The 23490-nt window shown below is 42.2% G+C and overlaps 1 protein-coding gene and 1 long non-coding RNA gene across 2 annotated transcripts in view; one reads left to right on the top strand and one right to left on the bottom strand.

Moving 5' to 3' along the window:
• Positions 1-10564: 10564 nt before the first annotated feature.
• LOC133357382 (uncharacterized) lies at positions 10565-23334 on the bottom strand. The gene is made up of 3 exons (XR_009756967.1): positions 23194-23334; positions 14158-14366; positions 10565-10805 (listed from the first exon to the last, which is right to left on the bottom strand). It is a non-coding gene; the product is annotated as an uncharacterized LOC133357382 (long non-coding RNA).
• Positions 10597-23490, top strand: part of CCDC141 (coiled-coil domain containing 141) — a 45800-nt gene continuing 32906 nt past the window's right edge. The window contains 6 exon segments of the mRNA XM_061575265.1: positions 10597-10811; positions 12635-12757; positions 14134-14325; positions 15237-15345; positions 18886-19145; positions 22112-22231. Of these exon segments, the coding sequence (XP_061431249.1) occupies positions 10686-10811; positions 12635-12757; positions 14134-14325; positions 15237-15345; positions 18886-19145; positions 22112-22231 (930 nt within the window). The 5' untranslated portion in view covers positions 10597-10685.

Below are 23490 nucleotides of genomic sequence, written 5' to 3'. Positions count from 1 at the left end.
TGAGGCCCACACCCCCCCCTCATTAATATTCATGAGTGGGTGAATTTTTACACTAACGCAGAGGAAGGTCGAGCTGAATTCAATAATTTATTACGCAAAGTCGCTTCAAATATGACGTTTCTTTACAGAAAGTGACGGTAAAAAATAAATCTACGCAGCAGAGTGCTACATCCGTGCGTGACGTCACTGCAAAATACCCCCCCCCCCCGCCTTCATTAATATTCATGCCCGCGTGGAAATGTACACTAACGCACAAGAAGGTCGTGCACTCCACATGCCGCACCCCTCCCCTCATTAATAATCATGAGCGGGTGACGTCACTCCACATGCCGCACCCCTCTCCAATAACCATTAGCGGGTGACGTCATTCCACATGGGGCAACCCCCCCCCTCATTAATAATCATGAGCTGAACAATTTTTCTATTGCATATTTCAGATATACTGCAAAAAACACCCGTCCTTGGACGGGCAAAAAAGCTAGTTACATAATGTTTAGCTGTATAGAAAGCAATGGATCATTGTTGTCCGTGCACAGCCCAGCAAATCAATTATAAAGCACGTTTTAGTGTCACAGGCTGATGTAAAAGTGTCTAGAGATGGGAGTACTTTTCTTTTTACAGCCCTGGCAGGAACAAGAATAATGTCACAAATATCTTTCCGGAGACAGGATTTGGTAATGTTTACAGGGCACAACGTATTTAATTTACTATGGGAAATAAATAATCGGTCAACTGATTGCTTCACGCGATGATTTTTAAAAAGTGGAGAATTTGAATTGAAATGGCCCAGGACAGATAACAGATTAACTTTAAACACGTTCTGCGATGGTGCAAAGAGGCTTTCCAGAGCGTGTGATGAGTATGAACAGAAACATGCATATGTACGTTGTCGTTATGTTATTTTTTACACGGATCATATACTGCCAGCACATTAACTGGTGGAGAAATATTGAATTTTAGGTTCATGAAAACCTCCTCCTCCTCCTCCTCCCTCATGTGGAACACTTTAATATTGTAATTAATTTCAGTTGCATACTTTTAAAGTACACACCGTATTGTACAAAAATGTAATTGTGACACTTGTCCAAAAAAAGCTATTTCGATTTTGTTAAGTATATTTTATTTTTTTAATGGAGCAAGCATTATCATTTTCAGCTTCCATGAAGTTTATTCAAAGGAAAAACGGTGGTTGTAAAAAACAATTGAAACACGTTTTACCATTTAGATATTTCGTTGTGTGTGCACTGGCATGCTGGTAAAAATAATATTTTTAACGAGGCTTTTGCAAAACAGTACTCGTGTAAGTTTGCCACAAATTAATTGGCAACAATGACCAATGACAACAAATAAATAAGTTTTTCAAATTGTTTGAATTCTCCTTAAAAAAAAACCTGCTCTTGGTGTTGTGTTTTGTTGTTCTCTCTTGATCCAACACTCATTTTGTTAATTTTTTTTCGTTTAACTTGCCGTACATGTTTTTTGAACGAAACAGGAAGATTTCTCCACAAATCTGGCTGTCGCCTGATGAAGCTAATTGTAATTACTGGCGAAACGTCGTACTCAGATTGTATATATTGTGGCTTCGCTCCCCAACACACCGGTTAGTGCTGTACAAGTAACGAATTGGCACGTTCTGTTTATGTGACAACCCTTACTAATTGGCTGTGTCGGGTGGTGGTGGGTTTAACGACACATTTATATATTTACGCGATCTAACCCCCCCAAAAAACCTGTATTATGGATGACATGGGTCGCGAAAGCCTCCTACGTGTTAAACTGATGTTTTTTTGTGTTATCATATTTACCTTGAGTCTGACTGCAGCCTTTTTTGTGAAGTTCTTCAATCATTTATTGTACTTTTATTTTCGTTGGCTTGTTGCAACGGTTACGCCATCAGATAATAAGGTGAGATGGCTAAAACTTATTATGTTCATGTTGATGCCTTCATTTTTCGAATACATTTTTCAGAAATGATAATGATCTGGCCAAATTTGTGTCGAAGACCCTCTACCACCCATCGCAGCCAAACAAATGACATTTGCCCCGTTTTCAAGCATTTCACGCGCCAAATAATTTTGTCTCAGCTGACCGGTAAGTTGGAAAACAATTCTCAATCAAACGTATCAAATTGCGGCCTAACCCAAAACTCAATTATAAATGAAAATATAGGCTGTGAAAAACTGCATTATGTTTTAAAGGAAATATATCCCATTACTGCTGTGAATAGCTTTGGTGACAGCATATCTCAGTGCCTAACTCCTTGCGCACACGTGTGGATGCTAATGCAAATGCAGCAAGGGTTCTGCAAAACATCGGCATTGATTACTTCCCAGTGCAAACACTGCAAGGCAAATAAACAATCGTCGATGCAATGCAGTGAGGCTGCCGTGGCGTAATGGATTTGCAACGCAGAGATTCAACCGGGGTTCGATCTCCAGGCACGGCAGTTGAAGCAATGGAATGAAACCCCTGGCTTTGGCCACCCAACAGTTTTAATTGGTATGAGCAGCTAGTTAATAGGCAGGTCACATGCACTGGGTTAAGGTGGAATACTCACCCCACATCTTCCAAGATGTTTGACTCGTGTAGAAGAGTAGGTCAACAGAATGCCCTCTGGAGGGGCTCTCGAGTGCCTCTTCTAGTGGAGGTCCTTCTGTCAGCAGTGGCATAATCAGGCAATTGCGGGGCTGCACCATCACTCTTTACTCATGCAATGCAAGTGTGAATGATCACAACATACAATTACGAAAAAAAAGCAAAATAATAAAATAATGGTTTCTGTTGTTTGCAGTCGTAAATACATTCAAGAGCTGTGGTTTTCGTGCATAACATTAAGACTGCAGATGCTGACACTAACTCCAACAGTCAGCTTTTATTCGTGCCGAGTACGGATGTGATGATTCTCTTGCTGAGTGATTCTGTGAATTGTCACAAGACGGAGTTGTGATTTGATTGCACCATTATTTTTTTCCCTCTCGTGGGTGAGTCGTTTTTTTGTGTTAGCATGATTGCCGAGCCTAGGTCATGTACCATAGCTGGAGCCTACCTGTGCCCTGTATCCTGCACCTCAAGGCCGCCCAGAAGGTTGGGGGGGGGGGGCAAAGTGGCAATTTTTCACGAAAGTGGACCCTACAAAAGGCCGTTTATTGTCAACGAATGAAAGCGGTAGAGGGCCCGCATGGCATTCTGCCATGGGCCTCCAACCACAGGCCTCAGCGAACCTCTTGGGCAGCCCTTCAAGCCCGGCACAATGACTGTGCTTTGCCATAGCTGCACCCAAGGCCTGCCAAACCTTGCACTCATCCACTGTGTGTGCTGAAGCACTTTCAAAATTTGCTCTGCGTGCGGCGTTGAGGCTCCCATCGCATTAATTTAATTTGCTCACGTATGTTCTGTTATTAACACGGTGAGCGGTCGTGCATAAATTAGAACAAAGTTGAGAGGTGGGAAAAAAAAACCCCACATCTTTTAATCGCTGGAAAGAACACCGTCTCTGTATGGCTTGCAATGCTACCTTGAACATATTCTAGCAAAATCATTCACTGAAGCACCAAAGCCAAACGATGGCCCGGAATTTCGATTTAAAGCTTTCGTGACTGCAGGGATTCATCTTCTTGGTTCTTTCGGTAAAGTCACGTAGAAGGGAAGTAATAAAATAATAAAAATAAAACATAATAAAACAATTCTCACGACGTTTCGGCCACAACGCAAGCAGCCGTCCTCAGGTGAAAACCAGGTCCGTCGAGGCGACAGAGTCTGAATGAAACAGCACACGAGCTTGGAGCATATATATAAGCTGGGCGCATTGACATATGCAAATTCCTTTGTCAATGCGCCCAGCTTATATATATGCTCCAAGCTCGTGTGCTGTTTCATTCAGACTCTGTCGCCTCGACGGACCTGGTTTTCACCTGAGGACGGCTGCTTGCGTTGTGGCCGAAACGTCGTGAGAATTGTTTTATTATGTTTTATTTTTATTATTTTATTACTTCTCTTCTACGTGACTTTACCGAAAGAACCAAGAAGATGATGGCCCGGAAACTCCACACACTTGGGTAATGAGTCTGTTAAGGGACGTTAAGTCTCTCAATTAGGCCTGTGGTGTACATGTTTCAAGAGCTCTCAGGCCGGCTCGCGGAAAAGAGCAATTTGAATGTGTTTGACATCAATGCGATGAACGGCGTGCTGGAAGCGCAGAGCAGCACGCTTGTTGGTTGGAACGGCTCGTTAGCGAACGTGCGCTGGACGTAAATTGTTACTCGATTTCGATTTAAAGCTTTCGTGACTGCAGGGATTCATCTTCTTGGTTCTTTCGGTAAAGTCACGTAGAAGGAAAATAATAAAATAATAAAAAGAAAACATAATAAAATAATTCTCACTATTTTATTATGTTTAATTTTTATTATTTTATTGTTACTCGATGTTCACTTCCCACGTTCATCACACAGGAGTCTTGAACAATACGTTTGTAATACAATGTGCTGTAAATACTCGGTGGGGAGCGGTGGTGTAGCGGTTAGCGAGCTGCGCTACGAACCTGGTAAACCCGGGTTCAATCCTCCGTTACGGCTAACACCTGTGACGATTATTTGAACCGGTCCTGGGCCTTCCCTAGGTCGACTCAGCTTCAAATGAGTACCTGGTGTGGTGTGTAAATATCGCCACTGAGGGAGACAAAGGTGGTAGGGCGTGGTGCTGGCCGCCCACCCCCTCGTGTGCCGTGCCAGCCTTCAAATGTGCTCGCTAACAGCACTTGGCAATGTTTCGACTGGGCTCTGTGGATCTACAAGGTGTTATTTACTTTCTGTTTGCCGAGCTGACAGTTGTATGATGACAGCACGCTGTGCCATATCAAGTTTTCACAAGTTGTTAAAGAAAAATGGACTCGCATGTTTGTGATTGATATTCCCAAAATTCGTGTTTTCTATATAATTTTACGAATGAATGCTTAATGCCTCCTTGAAAAATGTGTGTGGTTTTCTAAGTTTGTTGCTTTATTATAGTTTCTAATGTTGATATATGAAACACAAACATTGGGGGAAATGCAAACGACCTCGAATTGCTCTTACAGTATACGCGACCCCTCACATCGGTGTTATCCATGAGTTGACCTTCCTATTGTCAGTGATTTCACGGAAAAATTGGATAGAGCTGCACTAAATTCATTTCATTATCCTTGACTATCCGTGGGTAAGATAGACGATGAATGTTTTCGAGAACACATTGGGTACTGCTCTGCAGGAGTATGAGAAGATCACTACGGATGAGTGCTGATGTAAACAGCTGAGGAATAACGTAACATTAAAACTATGATGTCAATGATGGATAAAGATATTTATGACAGGTGATCATTGATGAAAATGCCGACGATTATGATCATCATTGATGAAGTTCAGGATGCCCTCTGTGTTTTTTTGTAAACTGCCACGCACTACACCCTACTGTGTGGAAATGTAATTCTGTTATCATCACGTATTACAGTCAAGAGACTCCTCATCATCAACATTAACCGTGACCAGCTCACTGCTGGGTAAAGGTCTGCCATTACCATTCATCATAGGCTTTCCCAATGTTATAACAGAATAAAAATTTAGAATAATTAGTTAGACTGCAAGAATCCGATGAGCTATGAATGCTCTTTTTTACAGGTGTCCAGTAGGGGCGGGTCAGCAGGTTACATCAAGAAACAACACAACCATCGCCTGCACATGACCTCTGCCTGCACGCTAGTCTCTCTCTTGGATGTGTTTGCTTTTCTCGCCGCCACTCCATCACGAGCCTCGTGTGCGTGGCTGGGTTTTCTCCAGTTACTTCAGGTTCCATCCACAAGCCAAGCACTAAATAGAATTGATACATCTTCTCATAGCACAATTTTCCTACAAAAGAGTATTAATACTAAATTCAGCTTTCCTCAATACAAAAAGGTAATTCTTATTTAAGTGCAATTGAAACAGCCTAATTGGCATGTACCAATGCCATGTATTTCACTGGTTTGGCAAGTCCTCAAGGTTGCTAATGCCCTCCCAGATCTCACCTTTGGACTGTCTAACAATAGATGTTGCGCTTAGGGGACATGGATCAATTCCAGCCGTTTCTGTTCACACTCTGGACAATGCATGCACGTGTCAGTATGCGTGTGTGTGTGTGGATGGGATATTGCAGAGTGCTTGGCTTGGGTCGAAGATTTTAAAAACAGAACTGGATAAATGTGGTGTTTTTGCAACTTAGATTCGGAAAGTACGGGAGCAATGCACCTTTAAATCTAGATTGAACACTGATTATTTTCAGAGCTGTTTTTTTATGTTTAGTGTGTTTTCTTCTCACGCACATCCGATCAGCACGGTTGGCTCTGCGCAGTGCAAAAGAAGTTCAAAATAGATACATTTTACTGGTGGCATTTCTTCCATAGGTCATCTGCATCATGATTATATATATGTGTGTGTGTGTAGTTCGCTATTCTAAGCTATGGCTGGCAAATTAATAGTACAGTAATGTTTGTTTTCTTACACTTTGTTTTCAGGTGTTATTGACAGTTTACGCCATGCAGAACATGATAATTTTAAGTTTTGAACCTCTTATATTGTATTGCCTTTACATAAAGTGTGTTATCCTGTAATATTTTAAAAGATTGCTCCATACAAAAAAATATTTGCAGCCTTTTGCCAATCAACTTCTGGATGACGGCCTTCCAATACCGTGTAATTTGTGAAGGGTTATTTTGCCATTCTTCACCGTGCCGGTCACGAGGGGTTGACGAGGGGGAGAATGAGGACCCAGGTACAGAATCACAATCTTTATTTATATTGGAAGAATCCGATGAGCTATTAAGCTCTTTTTTTAAACAGATGTCCAGTAGGGGCGGTTCAGAACGTTACAACAAACATTACAAAAACACGAAAGGATTGCAAAGTATAGGAAGGGTAAGCAAGTCACTAAAATACATCTATATAAAGAGCTTAATCTGTATGTATAGGCTACTTCCCGACAGGGTAGAAAGCTGAAATTTGGAACAAATCTGTAGGATACAAATAACTGGAAACATATGAAAGTCCGAGATTTTTAATTTTAAGACCACCAAATCTCGATTTTACGTGCACCATAAACATGTCTGTGCGTGTCATTCAGAAACTGTTCCAAATATAAGAATGCGTTTTTTCCTTTGATAGAGCCTTAAGCAGCAAATAAATGAAAGTGAGAACCATTGCTCTATCTTTTATTGTTTTTTAGATATTTCGGATTAAAGCGGGTTTGAATGAAAAAATACGCATTTTATGATCTTCAAATCTGAATAATTTAAAAGCGATACAAGATAGGAGCTTCCTCTCATAGAGTATTAAGTTCATTCTTTTTTGTTCTTTCTAATTAAAAAGAACGGAATATTTAAATTTATCGGTTTCTGATGGGTACTTCTTTAAAAATACGAATTTTAATCAAGTCGTCAACAATGTTTGTGTTTTTTGTGGAAAAACGCATTTTTGGAGAAGTTCTTAGTGTCTGGTCGTAGATAAAAATTGTAAAAAAATCATATCAGGTTATAATATTTATTGAAAACGTTTGCCTGGTGAAGACAGGCTTCATGGACTAGTATACAAATAAAACTAAATCATGTTTCTTTTACCAGGAAAAGCCCACTGAACTATGAGGTGTTTTTTTCAGAAGCGACATTGCCACAAATGACAGCTCAACGAAGTGGCATATCAAGTGGACATTTATAGCAGTCAAATAATCTAGGTACAGATGCTATTCGCCGCTTGATGTTCACAAACCACTGTGCCACAAATTTCTCCCCCGACAGCCCATTTCTCATTGAGACTCAATGCAATTGGTTCATCACAGTATTATTTTTCATCCTCGTGAACTTTTTCAATTGCTACTTCATCATTGTCAGTTATGGTCAATCCACTGCTGGATGACGGGCCTTCCCAAATGGCCGCCACGTCGACTGCTATCTGGCCCGTGACAGATTGCGAAGCCATGATCTCCGATCCTCGGTACACTCAGACGTCACCGACACCCCTGTGACTGCACATACCACTGATAAACCACCGCTCGTACTGCTCCCTGATTTATCCAGCAGGGCCCTGCAAACCTATTTATATCTTGGTTTGTTGGGGGAAAAAAAACTACCCAACCCTCCTCCCCACCCACCCACCCAACCTCCACCAAGGTCTTCCCATGTCTTTTTTTTTCGTTGATGGAAACAATGTGCCGTCTTGGGTGTGATAATGAAGCACAGATAAAAAAAAAAGCATGCCGGCTATTTACAGCAAAAGTGTTATAATCGCGACATGTATGTATCTATTTTAACTCAGGAAAGCCTCACCTTGAATACCGTGACTTTGGCAGATGGGATACACTTCATTTATCCACGAAAGGCCTCAGTACACAGATAACTCCTTCCGTCAGGAAGGACCCTGCGTTTGGATGCAACTACTCAGGTTTGTTTTGTGGCTCTGCTGCACAGCTCTTAGTTTTCGAGTTGCATCGGTCCGCTGTTTGGCATTGTGTCCGACATTCACTTCAGGTGCTGGGGGCTGCTCTTTTTTCAAATTCAGTTCCCAAAGAAGCTCCTGCAGCACGTCGAGCAAAAACGTCGGACATCGTCCCGAACAGCGCGCGGTACGACCCGAAAACACATCAGAGGCCTGCTTTGTGACGTTTGGCAATATTCCATGATGTTTTTAGGCACGGCGAGAGGAGACCAGAACTTGTGGAGATAACCCACGCATTACCAGTGGATAAGACAGCTCAACACAAATGGATTCAGGAATAGATTGCTGTACTGCCACCCCCTGGCCACCTGATAGATGGGTCCTGCTTTGGAGTGTTTCAGTTTTTGGATATATTTTTGCATAAAAATTCCTTGGGAAAACATATGCATATCGAGAATAATATGGAGATGTGACAGAAACCTGCTTGCTCTTCTGCAAGTTGCTGCCTCAGCTCTGTCTATACTTGATCCACCAAATCCACTAATCCTCATTGTAACTGTTAGTGCGTGCTGGCATATCTGCAGTCATATTCCATTGCCTAGACATAACATAAACGCAATCTATTACAGGCACTGTCTTTTTTATTGGGAGGAGAAGTGGTGCAGTGGCTCACGCACTATGCCACAAATCTTGAATCGTGAGAGTGATTCCCACCCATGGCTAGCATCATCGGTGAGCGATATCCGAACCAGCCCCGGGCCCACCTTCATTGCCAACTCTGCACTTCACTAACATGCACTAACCAGTGTGGTGAAGTATGGTCAAACGACCCACGTGATCAACGCTGTGTGAGGAGGCCTTTATCCAGCAATAGATTGACAGCGGATTGATAATTATGAGATTTTTTAAATCATTTCATTGTTTCTAATGTTCCGTCTACTGCATTGACGATGCTTGGTGTGAGGCTAACCCGGTTCGGTAAAGGAAACTTCATCGATAGGTCACAAACCATGGCAGGAAGGTGACCACGTGAGGTAATTTGCTGTGTCCAGAAAGTTCCCACTTAACCAGAGGTCGGTAAAGATGAGGCCTTCGGGTTATATTTATTGTGGGCCAGGTAACATCCATTAGGCAATAAATGCTCATTTTCGATGGAGACCTGGTTACAGAAACCGGGTTGCTACACCAACACCCCCCCTCCCCCCACGAATAAAACAATCCAAAAACAACGATACAGGGTCAAGTTACACGTGACAAGGTCGTGCATCAACATCATGGTACAGCCAGCACACGAAATACAAGGCACATAGAATGCATCACATACAACTTGTTTTTTTTTATAACTTCAAGTCCGCAAAGCAGAGTGATCAATTGCACGTACACTCGAAAGAAATGTTGTTGTCCAAAATAGTGATTTATAAGTGTGAATAGACTTTAAACGTACACGTCCGTGCAATTCTTATTGTTTTTCAAGAAAGCGCATTTTTTCTGCATACAGCACACCGTAGCGTCAGTGCCGGATTAAGCTAGTGCGGGGTCTGTAGCATATGTTATAAAGGGGCCCTAAATAAAAATAAAAAACACGTAACTATTAAAACACTACATTTGTACTTGCATAGTAAAATAATTGTATTTTTAATTTGCTATACAGCCAGATAATACGACAAATCGCTAACCTTAAACACCCAGTCGTTCGTAAAAGTTGAAGGCGGTATAGTACTATAGTAATAGAGCAAGTGCAGAATCACTGAACCGGAAATGATGGCTTGAAAGCATTTAGCGCGGGGCCCTTGAAAGTGCGGGGCCCGTAGCTACTACACATGTAGCTACTTTTGCTGCTAGGATAATCCGGCACTGCGTAGCATCGCCGTTTCAGCGGACGGCGCGCACCGGTACGGAGCCCGGCGGTGGCATGGCGAGGCGGCAAAACCCACCACCAAACTAGGCACCAGGCAGCATCTCCAGAGCGGCGGTCGATAAAAAGTGACGAAGTGGCTCCAGCTATTTTTGCGTCCAATGTTTACCCCCCCCCCCCCCCCCCAGTCACCGCTGCCTCGTGCTCCCCTATTTGTTTCCTGCTCCCCCCCCCCTCCTCCTCCTCACCCCCACCGGCTTCACCTAGACGTTCTTCATTCACTCTGCTGACAGTCGGGGGGGGGGGGGGTTGTGGGATGAGCACTGAGTCCCGAAGCAATGGCGAGAGCGCCACGTTGACTACATGCCCCGGAGCAGAAGTGGCCCCCGGCACTTCTCATGGAACAAAGGCTCCTTCCACGTCGCGCGACGCGGGAGATGGCGCAGCGTGAGATCCCGAAGACCCCCGCCGGCTCCATAGATGTGCGGGCGGGAGGGTCGCAGGTCATCGTCGCCATCCTAAAGGTCACCGTCGCGGACAATGCGGACAAGTTTATTGCTACCGCGGTGCTTTCTGTTTGCAGCGTTAAACGAACAAACGAAAAACATCTAATTGACGTTTAGCTGAATTTCAAAGTTGGGCATGAGCGTGTATCTTTGGTAACTAATTGACTGTATGATTAATTTAGATTAATAATATATTTGTACACTGCATTTACATAAATTGTTTATTTTATTTGCATGCATACTCGGTATGCTGTTGAACTTCTTATAACATTTTCTACCAATTATCTGTTTGAAAATGATAAGATGCAAAGTCATACCGATCAAATCTTTGGCAATTTATTGTCCATTATTATTTTCCCATGTTTACACGTGTTTTTGTGTTTCAGTATTTTCTGGGCAGGATACATGTCAAAGTTGGGATTTAAGACGATTGTTCTAATGTGTGATGTCGGTCTTGAAGTAATAGTTTCTTTAGCTAAAATAAATGAATAGATACTGTTATAAATATTATTTTAAATATGCACAACTGTATATGTTGAACAAAAAACGTAACACACTTGTCAACACACACTGCCTTAAAATATATATCATCAGTAACGTTTCTTGCAATTGCCCTTTTTCATAGTACACAGAGAGGCCAAATACCCAATACTAAGTAGCTACTATTTGCCAATTTAAGAACTGGCAACATTTTTTAAAAATATCTAATTCTCACCAGGCACCATGGGTTTTAGTGCAGCCTCCAACTACTGTTAACTCGATCTTTCTGGACTCTGTTCATGTGCCACGAAGAAGGGCCTTTGGCTAAAATGTTGCCCATTTTATATATGGCTATACTTTTTTCTTTTAAGGCAGTGATTTTGATGAGTGTGTTGAGTTTCTTTGTTAATAGGGCCTGTGCACTACTGACAATGCAGTATCACCAAATAAAGTGTATTAATTTATAGATTTGTATACGTTTACTGTAACGTACGTATGTATGTAAATGAATGCATTTTTATGTTTCCCATAGACATGTAGGCGTTTATACTGCTTAAATGAATGGGTGCGTTGTATTTCTCATAAACACACCGGTTAAACCCAATGGCAAGCCTTGCTTTAACTGCACAGAAGACAAGAAAAAGATTCGCTGTATAGCCTTAACAGATTGTTGGGGCAAGTGCTGTTAGCGAATACCTATGAAAACCGGCAAGGCACACGAGGGAGTGGGTAGCCAGCACCACGCACGTTTGGCCACGTTTGTATTCCCAGTGCTGATGTTTTACGCACACCGCACCAGGTACTCATTTTAGGCTAAGTCGACCTAGGGGAGGCCCAGGACAAATTCAGATATCCATCACTGCTATTGTATATTCTCAGGGCAGAGAATTATCAGAGCAAACCCAAATATTATATGGTTGAGTCATTTTTTGTGTGCACGGTCATTGGTGACCGGGCTGAGTCCATGAACTCCACTGTACACAACACCCGTTGTGACATTGGGCAACTTGCAGTTGATTTAGTCACAAGCACAGCATACAATATACACGTACAAGAATATTTTTTTTCGACCACAGTAGTTATCACACTGCACAATGGGCCCAGATCAATGAGTTTGATTTCTGACTATGAGAAACATCAGTGACGAACGATATCTGAAGTGGTCTTGGGCATCACACCCCTGCCTTCACCACCTCGCACTGATCACCATGGTGAAGTATGGTCAAACTACGCCCGTAACTTGCAGTGGATTGAACAAGGGCTATATATTCAATTAGAATTTATCATGTTTGGGTACGTAACTTTGCTGCATCTGAAATGCGTTCGTGTATCTGTTTGTCATGCTACGTATGTGCCTGTAGTCTGGAGACTGGGCTGGCCTTCAGTTGGCTGTGGCCCATCCTTGCCTTTTGGAGCTTGGAACCACCCTGGGGCAGGCTCAGAGGCTCCTGGAGGATCACCGTGCATTGCAAGTTAAGCTGAAGGTATTCAGTGATGACAATAACCTGTGGCCAGGTGTGATGCACATATATTTTGGTCTCACCATAGGACCATTATTTATGTGCACGTGGGCGATGCTGCCCTGGTGTAGTGGTTAACACACTGGAATTCAGAATCAAAACATTTATTTATAATGGAGGAATTCGATGAGCTATAAAGTTATTTTTCACAGATGTCCAGAGGTCGCTGGTTTGATTCGAGCTCCCGGTGTGGCAGTTGAAAGATGGTCAAGTTAATCAAAATCCCACTTCCCTCTGATCACCTGATGACGGACGCTTGTGTTGCGCCCGAAACGTCGTGATTTATTTTATTTTATACCTACGTGACTTTACCGAAAGAACCAAAGAGAATGGATTCCTGCAGTCACGAAAGCTTCAAATCACCACAGTTAGTTTAACACGTAGGCGGCTTTCGCGACCAATATCATTCATAATATATATATTTTTTTTACCAAAAACCTATATTATGGATCACCACAGTTAGTCGATCATTCAGGTCACGTTTGGTGGGGTAAAGTGTGGCTTCCTCCATCTCTTCCAATACACCTGACTATTGTGGAAGAGTAGGCCAAATTCTCCAGATGAGGCTCTCGAAAGCTCCCTCGAGTGGAAGCCCTTCCACCAGGAGTGTCTGCGAGAAGTCAATCGGAGAGGTGTAGTAGCTTTATTGCTTTACCGTCATGCACGCGTATTCTGACGAGGTGTGGACAACTCCTGCAACGTCTGGGAATGTCATAAAATTGTGCCAACGATGTAATTAATGTAAGTCAAAATTCTGCTTGCACATTGCATTATGTGTGGACCTGAGGTCAATGAACCCATCATATATCCTCTTTGGTTTCTCTCACAACTCAGCTCCAATTCCAATTTCGTAAAATACTTTAGATGAGGTAAAGTATTTATCATTTGGTAATTAGTAAAACGAGTGCTATTCTTTGCAACTCTGCTGGATTTCACGACTCCCTTCAGGAGGGCCCTGCATTGGGATGTTTGTCCTAAATCCATCCACGAGTGTTTGGCTTCATGAGGAAACTGGACTTCCCACAAAAAATGGATCCTCCTGAGAGGATAACATCACTGTCATCTACTGGTTATACCTCACCAACCCCGCATCTACAACACCTGGCAATCCACTGGTAGTCACCCATACAAGTAAAAATCACACTTAGTTTCGGAGATATATATTAAATCTCATGAAAATATGGTGATTTGGATGCGATAATTACGCTCGTTTAGTAATTACTTGCAACTTTTCGCATGTTAACCGCTGCAGAAGTTATTCGCTTCATGACGTGGGCTTCTCGCAATGCGTGTATACACGTTCCCTTGGTGTTTCACTGTCTGACCACTCGCTGCTTCAGGAACGCGAGGCAGATGTATGTCACCTCCTGGAAGGCGTCGATGCTGAGGCCGGGTCGGAGGGAGGGACAACGCAGACCTCCGATGCCCTGGGCCAATCTTTCAGGCTCGCCTGGGTGCAGCTGAGCACGCTGATGCATAGCAGGCAGGCCCTCCTCCGCCAAGCTGTGGACTTCTTTCAAACGGCTGACGAGGTTTGGTATTGCAAGACGCGTCCTCGCTCACTCACAGTACTCTGCAGAGGTGGGACAAAGTCATTGTTATGCAAGTCCAAGTCGAGTCTGAAGTCATCAAATTCATGACTCGAGTCTGACTCGAGTCCAAGTCACATGACTCGAGTCCACACCTCAGAGGTGGGACAAAGTCATTGTTATGCAAGTCCAAGTCGAGTCTGAAGTCATCAAATTCATGACTCGAGTCTGACTCGAGTCCAAGTCACATGACTCGAGTCCACACCTCTGGTACTCTGCGATAGCCCTCACTGCATGCTTCCAAACTCGACCGCATGCTGTCCTGCGTGATGTCTGACGTTTCATTCCATGTGCTGGGAGCTTCTTCAGAACTTGAATTGGAATATTTCCAGTGCCTTGAAAAGGTGAATCAAAAGCAACGACTGTTTGGCCTCAAATTCGATTTCGCAGAACACTTAAATGAAGTACAGTGTTTAGTATTTGGCCAAACAGTAAAAGTGTGATTCTTTGCTCATCAACCTAATTTCAAGATTGTTTTTTGAGAGGATTATTGGGTGTTTGGCTGCATGTGGGAAAAAAACCGGAGTACTCGATTGCACACCGGGGCGTGTATACATTCAGCTGCTGAAGAATATGCCGGCACATGGAGTGAAACGTCAGACACTGTGCCAAACACGCGCAACACAATAGAAACCCACGTGTAAGAACTGCACGGCGCAACCGCGAGGTAGTATCCGGTCACTCTGGTGTTGTAACGTGGTGCGTGAAATCTTGTGTGTGGGTACGCTTTCACACGACGTTTTAAAATATTACTTGGATTTTACGCGGAACAGTGGTTTTGTTTACGAACGTATCAACGCGCATCGCTGTATGATTAACGTTGACGCTTTGCGAATTTATTTCATGAAAACAAGTTTTCAGATAATATAGAACAAGCCAAACAGCTGTTGGAAAAATGCCAACGATCAGAGGATGTGGGTGAACTCAAGGATTATTTGGCACAACATGAGCTGATTCAGAAAGGTAAGCCGCAACACGCCTGTCATTTATATCTCTCATGGTTACGATTCCATTCAAGAATCATTCATTTATTTACGTGTTTACAGGTCTCGCAGGAACTAATTACACGACCAATGTAATGCGTGAATAAATCGGTTATACTCCGCACAATAGAGTAATTGATTTTAGCCGATGCATCAATGTATTGTTATGCCCCAAATGTCACAACGGAACATTTGTACATTTTATTTAATGGGTTCTTGTGATGCCCTCCAGCCACTAGAGGCCACTACAATCACAAATATACAATAGAAAATTACGCGTCAAAATTATGATTAATCCATTGAGTTGCCAGGGCGGGGATTGTAAGACCTCTCTATCTTTACGCACGTATGAGACTTATTGTGGAAACTGCACGAATGGCGAAAAGGTGGGGGTGAACGAATTATACATTACATTTACAATAAAACCTTGGATTGCGAGTAACTTGGTCTGCGAGTGTTTTGCAAGACGAGCAAAATTTTTTAAAATAAATATTAATTTGATAAACAAGCGAGGTCTTGCAATACAAGTAGTGCGCGTATACGCTTTGTCTGCCGAGCGTCACGTGACCACAACTGATATACGAGTGCTTTGATATACGAGTGCTTTGGATTACAAACACGTTTCCCGAACGAATTATGCTCGCAATCCAAGGTTTTACTGTATAAGTAATTGTCAAAACTAATTTTGCACAGCCACACATAAACATTCTGAGACGTTGCATAGGTGCAGCGGTGCGACAGTGCTTGCGTGTACTGACTGGGCTGTGAAAATGAAAAACTTTAGTTTCATTTGTAATTTTTTTGGTGATTTGTTTACATTTCCTATACTTTGCACTCGTCTCGTTTTTTTTATTTGTTTGTTGTCGTAACGTTCTGACCCACCCTGACTTGACATCTGTGACAAAAAAAGAGCTTTATAGCTCATCGGATTCCTCCAGTATAAATACATCTATATTCTGATTCCGGAGAACGCAGGGAGCCTAGTTAGATTTGCGGGCCCATGGCTAACGTCAGTGGCGAGCAATGTCTGATCGAGTTCTCAGTTGTCCTCCCTTCGCTAACCCGCACTGCGTGGGGAGCCTTACACCCTGCATTAGATTGACAAATAGGTTGTGAATTATTGTATTAGTATAAGTACATACTTGTGCGATCGATAACTCGTAGGCAAAATCGCGGTATTTTAACGCGTGAAATGTGTGTTATTTGGACCAAAATAGAAACGAATCGCAGCAATTTGAGGTGAAATGACAATGTGAATAATTGCGAAAGGCTAAAATATGATTAACGTAAAATAGTATGAGGTTAGAAATTAATTAAGGTAATACGATTAGAAAATGTGAACATGAAATGCTATTATGAAGAGGTATACAAACTATTGAATACAGAAGCTGTGATGTTATTTTCGGTAATAAAACCCCTGGGCATGAATGTAGAAATTTCCCTTTACCTCTTGGCTAAATTGGAGGCATTATTGGATTTTCTACAATTCACCGAAATTGATATTTCCGTATTAAAAAAAAAATCCACTTTACAATCCCATTAGCATTGTGATTGTTTTCCGACGACGATTAAAAATATACACACAACAAATTGCGGCTACACACGCAAACGCAAAACATGACGTGCATAATTTGCACATTGCACGCTTACGGCTGCACGAACGTGCCTCGCTTAATGCAAAGTTACGGCTCTCAATTGCGTAGTGGCCACGCGGAAGCTGGTCCAAGTAAAAACCCCCGACCTACTCAGCCCCGTATGTAATGTCGTTTCAATGGGGGGGGGGGGGGATCCAAAAATTCAGATAAGTGACTCGGCAACGGTGAATGTTAAACAAACTTGAAACCAATGTTCTTGGTTCTTTCGGTAAAGTCACGTCGAAGGGAAGTAATAAAATTAAAAAAACAATAAAATAATCTAATATTTTAATTATTTTATTACTTCCCTTCTATGTGACTTTACCGAAAGAACCAAAAGTCACGTAGAAGGGAAGTAATAAAATAATAAAAATAAAACATTAAATAATCTAATATTTTAATTATTTTATTACTTCCCTTCTACGTGACTTTACCGACAGAACCAAGAAGATGAATCCCTGCAGTCACGAAAGCTTTAAATCGAAAAATTTAAACCAATGTTTAACACCAAACGGAGCAAGTCGCGATTGCTATCTGAATTTTGCCGATCGTGCATTCCGCTCTGTCGAGCTATCACGTGCTGTGTATATGAGGAAAGGCTGCGACATCCATCACTTGATTGTGCTCATTTTTTTACCAACGTTTATTGACTTGACTACAAAAATGTAAAAGTGAGGCTGAACCTTTATCAGGATGGTCTCATCCCTCTGCAGCTCTCCCCCCACCCCCCACCTAAAACTACAGGACTTAGAATCTCAATTTCGGAGCTTTCGTGACTGCAGGAATTATTCTTTGGTTCTTTCGGTAAAGTCACGTATAAAGATAAAATAAATAATAGCATACTACGACGTTTCGATTGCAACACAAGCAATCTTCATCAGGTATAAAAGAAATAGCAACAAAAATCTAACCAGAAAACTATAGACAGACATACAAGCAGACAGACATCACAAAGACACAGAGAGAGAGAACACGTATCAGCAGGACTTAAGTTCTCTCCGTCTGGCTCTCTGCCGAAAATGTCACAGCTTTCATTTGTGCGGTGGCAACTGGATATCTGTGGAGAAGAGCTTTACAGCTCATCGTATTCCTCCAGTATAAATACATATTATGATTGTCCAGCCTCATCCAACATTTGCAGACAGATTGCACGTAAAATTATCCTTGCAAATTAAAGTAAGTAGGGCAGAACCTTCAGCAGGGGGGAGATGGATCAGCCAGCCTCCTCCAGCCTCCCCCTTCCCACTGATCTACAGGGCTGGTGCGGTTGCTGTGATTTGCTTACCTTTCCTATACTCTTCTTGGTTCTTTCGGTAAAGTCACGTAGACGGGAAATAATAAAATAATAAAAATAAAACATAATAAAATACAATTCTAACGTTTCGGCCACAACGCAAGCAGCCGTCCTCAGGTGAAGAACAGGTCTGTCGGTAAGACAGCGTCTTCAGGTGAAGAACAGGTCTGTCGGAAAGACAGCGTCTGAAGACGCTGAAGACGCTGTCTTTCCGACAGACCTGTTCTTCACCTGCTTGCGTTGTGGCCGAAACGTCGTGAGAATTGTATTTTATTATGTTTTATGTTTATTATTTTATTATTTCCCTTCTACGTGACTTTACCGAAAGAACCAAGAAGATGAATCCCTGCAGTCACGAATGCTTTAAATCGAAATTTCCTATACTCTGCACTCCCCTCGTGTTTTTTGTATTATTTGCAGTTGTAACGTTCTGATGCGCCCCTACCGGGCATCTGTGAAAAAGAGCTTTATAGCTCATCGGATTCCTCCGGTATAAAACAATATTCTCATTCTGATCCGTGTGACGCTCACCTCCCGGCCCATTCCCGACCGCCTGCCCACCCATCGACCCGCTTGCCCTCCTGCCTTCCAGTCCTAGCTGCGGCGTCTGCACGTGTGACATCCCAGTGTGCGGCCCTTGTGGAAGAGCTGCAGGCGTTCAGGCATCGCTGCCCAAGCATTGCCAGCGAGAGCTGCTACCGGCGAGGCCTGCGCAGAGGCCGCATGAGGCTGGAGACACTCATGGAGATGCTGCAGGAGCGATGCAATCATCTGGAGCCGCAGCTGGAGCAACAACGGGCAGAGCTTTCCGTCGCTGTTCCGATTTACTGCTGGGACCAGGAAATGGATAAGGTGCTACGGTGTTCGCAAATATTGTCATCGGGTTGTCGTGATGTTCCGTACGTAGCCAACCGTGCTAATTGGAGGCGCGTGATGTGCAAGCGTGACAATGTATCCCACGATGTAAGGTCCATGATAACCTATCCGTTTTACAACAAGTATAACCCGTAAAAACAAAGTTTTTCACTATAAATCCTTCATATGCGTGGCGGCTAGAGTCCTCTCGTCCTCTGGCTTGAGATGGCTGCCACCTATGGGTCAGATGATTGCATTGCACCATTAAGCAATTGGTAATTAAATATGATATTTTTGTCCTAAAAAGTGTAACATTTTGGAATGTTTTTTTCACGAACATTAATTGGCACGCACAACGAGTCTGTGTGGAAAATGTCAGCTCGATTGGATCACGGGAAGTGGGTTAAAAAACGACCGAAAGATTTGCACGGTCGTAAGCGTGCAAGCAAGCAAGCGAACTTAATATAAAGGATTTAAAAATTAACCCGTAAAAACAAAGTTTTTCACTCTAAATCCTTTATATGCGTGGCGGCTAGAGTCCTCTCGTCCTCTGCCTTGAGATGGCTGCCACCTATGGGTCAGATGATTGTCTGCCACCATTAAGCAATTGGTAATTAAATATAAAAAAAAATCCCTAAACAGTGTAAAATTTTGGAAAAAAAATTTCACGAAAATAAATTGTCACGCACAACGAGTCTGTGTGCAAAATGTCAGCTCGATTGGATCACGGGAAGTGGGTTAAAAAACGACCGAAAGATTTGCACGGTCCTAAGCAAGCAAGCAAGCACGCAAGCAAGTGAACTTAATATAAAGGATTTAAAAATAGCACGATTTCGAAATGATATTGTGGTCATCGCAGCTAGTTTTTAATTTTTGCTGACAATATGTACGAAACAACACACTGGTCCATTAAAGTTGTAAATTGCTCGCTCATGCCACGGCTGGCAGAATGGACATCCACTTAGAGGGAGCTCTGGAGAGCACCTCGGGTGGATATTTATGGCCAACTCCTGAGTGCTGGACAGACGTTTTTAGAAGAAAAAAATAAGCAACTGCCATCCAAATAATTTACTGCTTTGAAAAATGTTTTGTTTCCAATTAATTGACAGCATGGTAATTAAATGATGGAATCATTTCGTAATTCGGTTCATTACTTCTTGTGCAACTGACAAGATGTACCCTTATTAGCATTCATATATTTGTTTAACAGTGATGAGAATAATTTTAGCGAGCAGTTATTGGATAAGAAACGGTTGAAGAACATTGAAGGGATTTTTTATCTGCACTCAAGCAAACAAAACCTCCCCAAAAATGTGAAATTATATCGAAAAGTTACGGCTGAAACCGATCTCGAGATTGTAGTTATATCGTGAAATATGACATCGTTATCACATTGTAGAAACGTGCATTGAGATTATTTAGATTAATTTGGTGCCATCAATGTCCAAATGATGGGCCACTTTGTTGAGCTATGATTTGCGACCAGGTCGCCTCTGAAAGATACATTAATACCCCAGTGGGCTCTGCCTGGTAGCATGGGGATGGTTTAATTTTATTTGTATGTGTTTGGGTCATTTGTTTACCTTTATTGTACTTTGCACTAATATCATATTTTTGTACTGTTTGTTATATTGTAACGTTCTTACCCGACCCTACTGAACGTGTAAAACAGAGCATTATGGCTCATCGGATTCCTCCAGTATGAATACATATTCAGATTGTGATTCTGTATTGTGAAAGTTTGTATCGCAGCGACGCTGGTGATGGTTCACACCTACAGTGACGTCACAAATTGGGATTGAGGATACTAATCAAGAACGCACATTTTCTCGGGGGCTTATTTTACCGTCTTGTTTGTTTTGTCGGTCATTGTTTTCTGAAATAATTTTGTGCATTTTTTTCCTGTTCCGTTTGCGTAAATGTAGCGTGGAACACATTGTTTTAATTACATTTGCATTTAAAAGGCTTAATAGATTATCTCACACACGATTCAGTCCGTATATTACGAGTGTGACATATATTTAAACGATCATTATATTCCTAAGTGAATATTGTGCGTAGCACTTTTAGTTACTTTTGCATTATCATAAATACGTTTTCTAATCTCGATGTGATGTGTATAATTACTTCACGTATGTAATGTGTTTCATTATAATTTGGTTTGATGTTTTTATTCTCATTAAAATAACCCAATGGTTTAGAGATCACAGAGAGCGCTATTTGCAATTGGAAGACGTTGGTTCCTGCCTGATGTTTTTATTCCTATTAAGATGACCCAGTGGTTTAGAGATCACGGAGAGTGCTATTTGCAATTGGAAGACGTTGGTTCCTGCCTGATGTTTTTATTCCTATTAAGATGACCCAGTGTTTTTAGAGATCACGGAGAGTGCTATTTGCAATTGGAAGACGTTGGTTCCTGCCTGATGTTTTTATTCTTATTAAGATGACCCAGTGGTTTAGAGATCACGGAGAGCGCTATTTGCAATTGGAAGACGTTGGTTCCTGCCTGATGTTTTTATTCCTATTAAGATGACCTAGTGTTTTTAGAGATCACGGAGAGTGCTATTTGCAATTGGAAGACGTTGGTTCCTGCCTGATGTTTTTATTCCTATTAAGATGACCCAGTGTTTTTAGAGATCACGGAGAGTGCTATTTGCAATTGGAAGACGTTGGTTCCTGCCTGATGTTTTTATTCTTATTAAGATGACCCAGTGGTTTAGAGATCACGGAGAGCGCTATTTGCAATTGGAAGACGTTGGTTCCTGCCTGATGTTTTTATTCCTATTAAGATGACCTAGTGTTTTTAGAGATCACGGAGAGTGCTATTTGCAATTGGAAGACGTTGGTTCCTGCCTGATGTTTTTATTCCTATTAAGATGACCCAGTGTTTTTAGAGATCACGGAGAGTGCTATTTGCAATTGGAAGACGTTGGTTCCTGCCTGATGTTGTTATTCCTATTAAGATGACCCAGTGGTTTAGAGATCACGGAGAACGCTATTTGCAAATGGAAGACGTTGGTTCCTGCCTGCAAGAAAACGAAACACTCCTCGAACTCTACGAGGATTTCAACAATAAAGCGAAGGTAAAAAATTGAAGTTTAAAGAAATACATTAATAATGTATTTTTTTTACATCTTGGTTTTTTCGGTAAAGTCACGTAGAATGGAAATAATAAAATAATAAAAATAAAACATAATAAAAGAATTCTCACGACGTTTCGGCCACAACGCAAGCAGCCGTCCTCAGGTAGAGAACAGGTCTGTCGAGGAGATTCAGACTCTGTCTCCTCGACAGACCTGTTCTCCACCTGAGGACGGCTGCTTGTGTTGTGGCCGAAACGTCGTGAGAATTATTTAATAATGTTTTATTTTTATTATTTTATTATTTCCTTCTACGTGACTTTACCGAAAGAGCCAAGAAGATGAATCCCTGCAGTCACGAAAGCTTTAAATCGAAATGTTTTTTTTTTTGCATGTAGCTTTGAGAGAAAATACAGGTAGGTTTTGATGGTCGTGTTGTCAGAGTTGTGGATTTGTCCATGCGTTAGAGGGGGATCGGGTCCACTACTGACTATCCCAGATTGTAATGTAGGTTTCGGCTACCAGTGATTAAGCCGGGTTCTCATGTGTAGCGAGTTGATGATTTCACCCCAGTTACAAATTATTTGCGCACAAAAACAAACATTGCATTAAACGTGTTTCCCCCCCATAAAATTTGGATGCATTGCATTTTCAAGAATAAAACTAAATTTGGCTTGAATCAGGCATTCCTTTTGTACCATGGTGTGTGGTATAGTGTGCTAGGTGTGTGGATAAAGATGAGCATTTAAAGGAAGTGATGTACTGCTCTGAGAGGTTCGAATGGATAGTTTGTCTCACGACACTACACGAATGGCAGAATTGGAATATGCAAAATCTCACATCCCTGCAAGATAGGAGGTCAGCAACCGAGAGTCAAATTCAGAGAGTCCAAAGCGTCAGTTAGTGATGGGTATGCGGTTAGGATAACAGTCCAATCACAGATGTGCAGGTACACCCGCAGATACCAGGAGTGAAGGCACCAGTTGAGAACTGTGCAGTCTCTATGTCCTGCGTCGATGCCTCCTCCCTTGCAGGTCACTGATGCGAGCTTCTTCAAAAGCTTTCGGGCCATTGCGACGGATGCACTGCCATTTAGAACATGATGCTACGGGGGGGGGGGGGGCAAGAGGTCACATTTCGACATGATCACATGGTCACGTAGAATGGAAATAATAAAATAATAAAAATAAAACATAAATAAATCATTCTCACGACGTTTCGGCCACAACGCAAGCAGCCGTCCTCAGGTGAAGAACAGGTCT

Source organism: Lethenteron reissneri, chromosome 7, assembly GCF_015708825.2.
Source record: "Lethenteron reissneri isolate LAM-NWPU_2019-01 chromosome 7, ASM1570882v1, whole genome shotgun sequence".
NCBI lineage: Eukaryota > Metazoa > Chordata > Hyperoartia > Petromyzontiformes > Petromyzontidae > Lethenteron > Lethenteron reissneri.
Note: the sequence above shows the minus strand (reverse complement) of the source record. Positions and strands in the feature narration are given on the sequence as shown.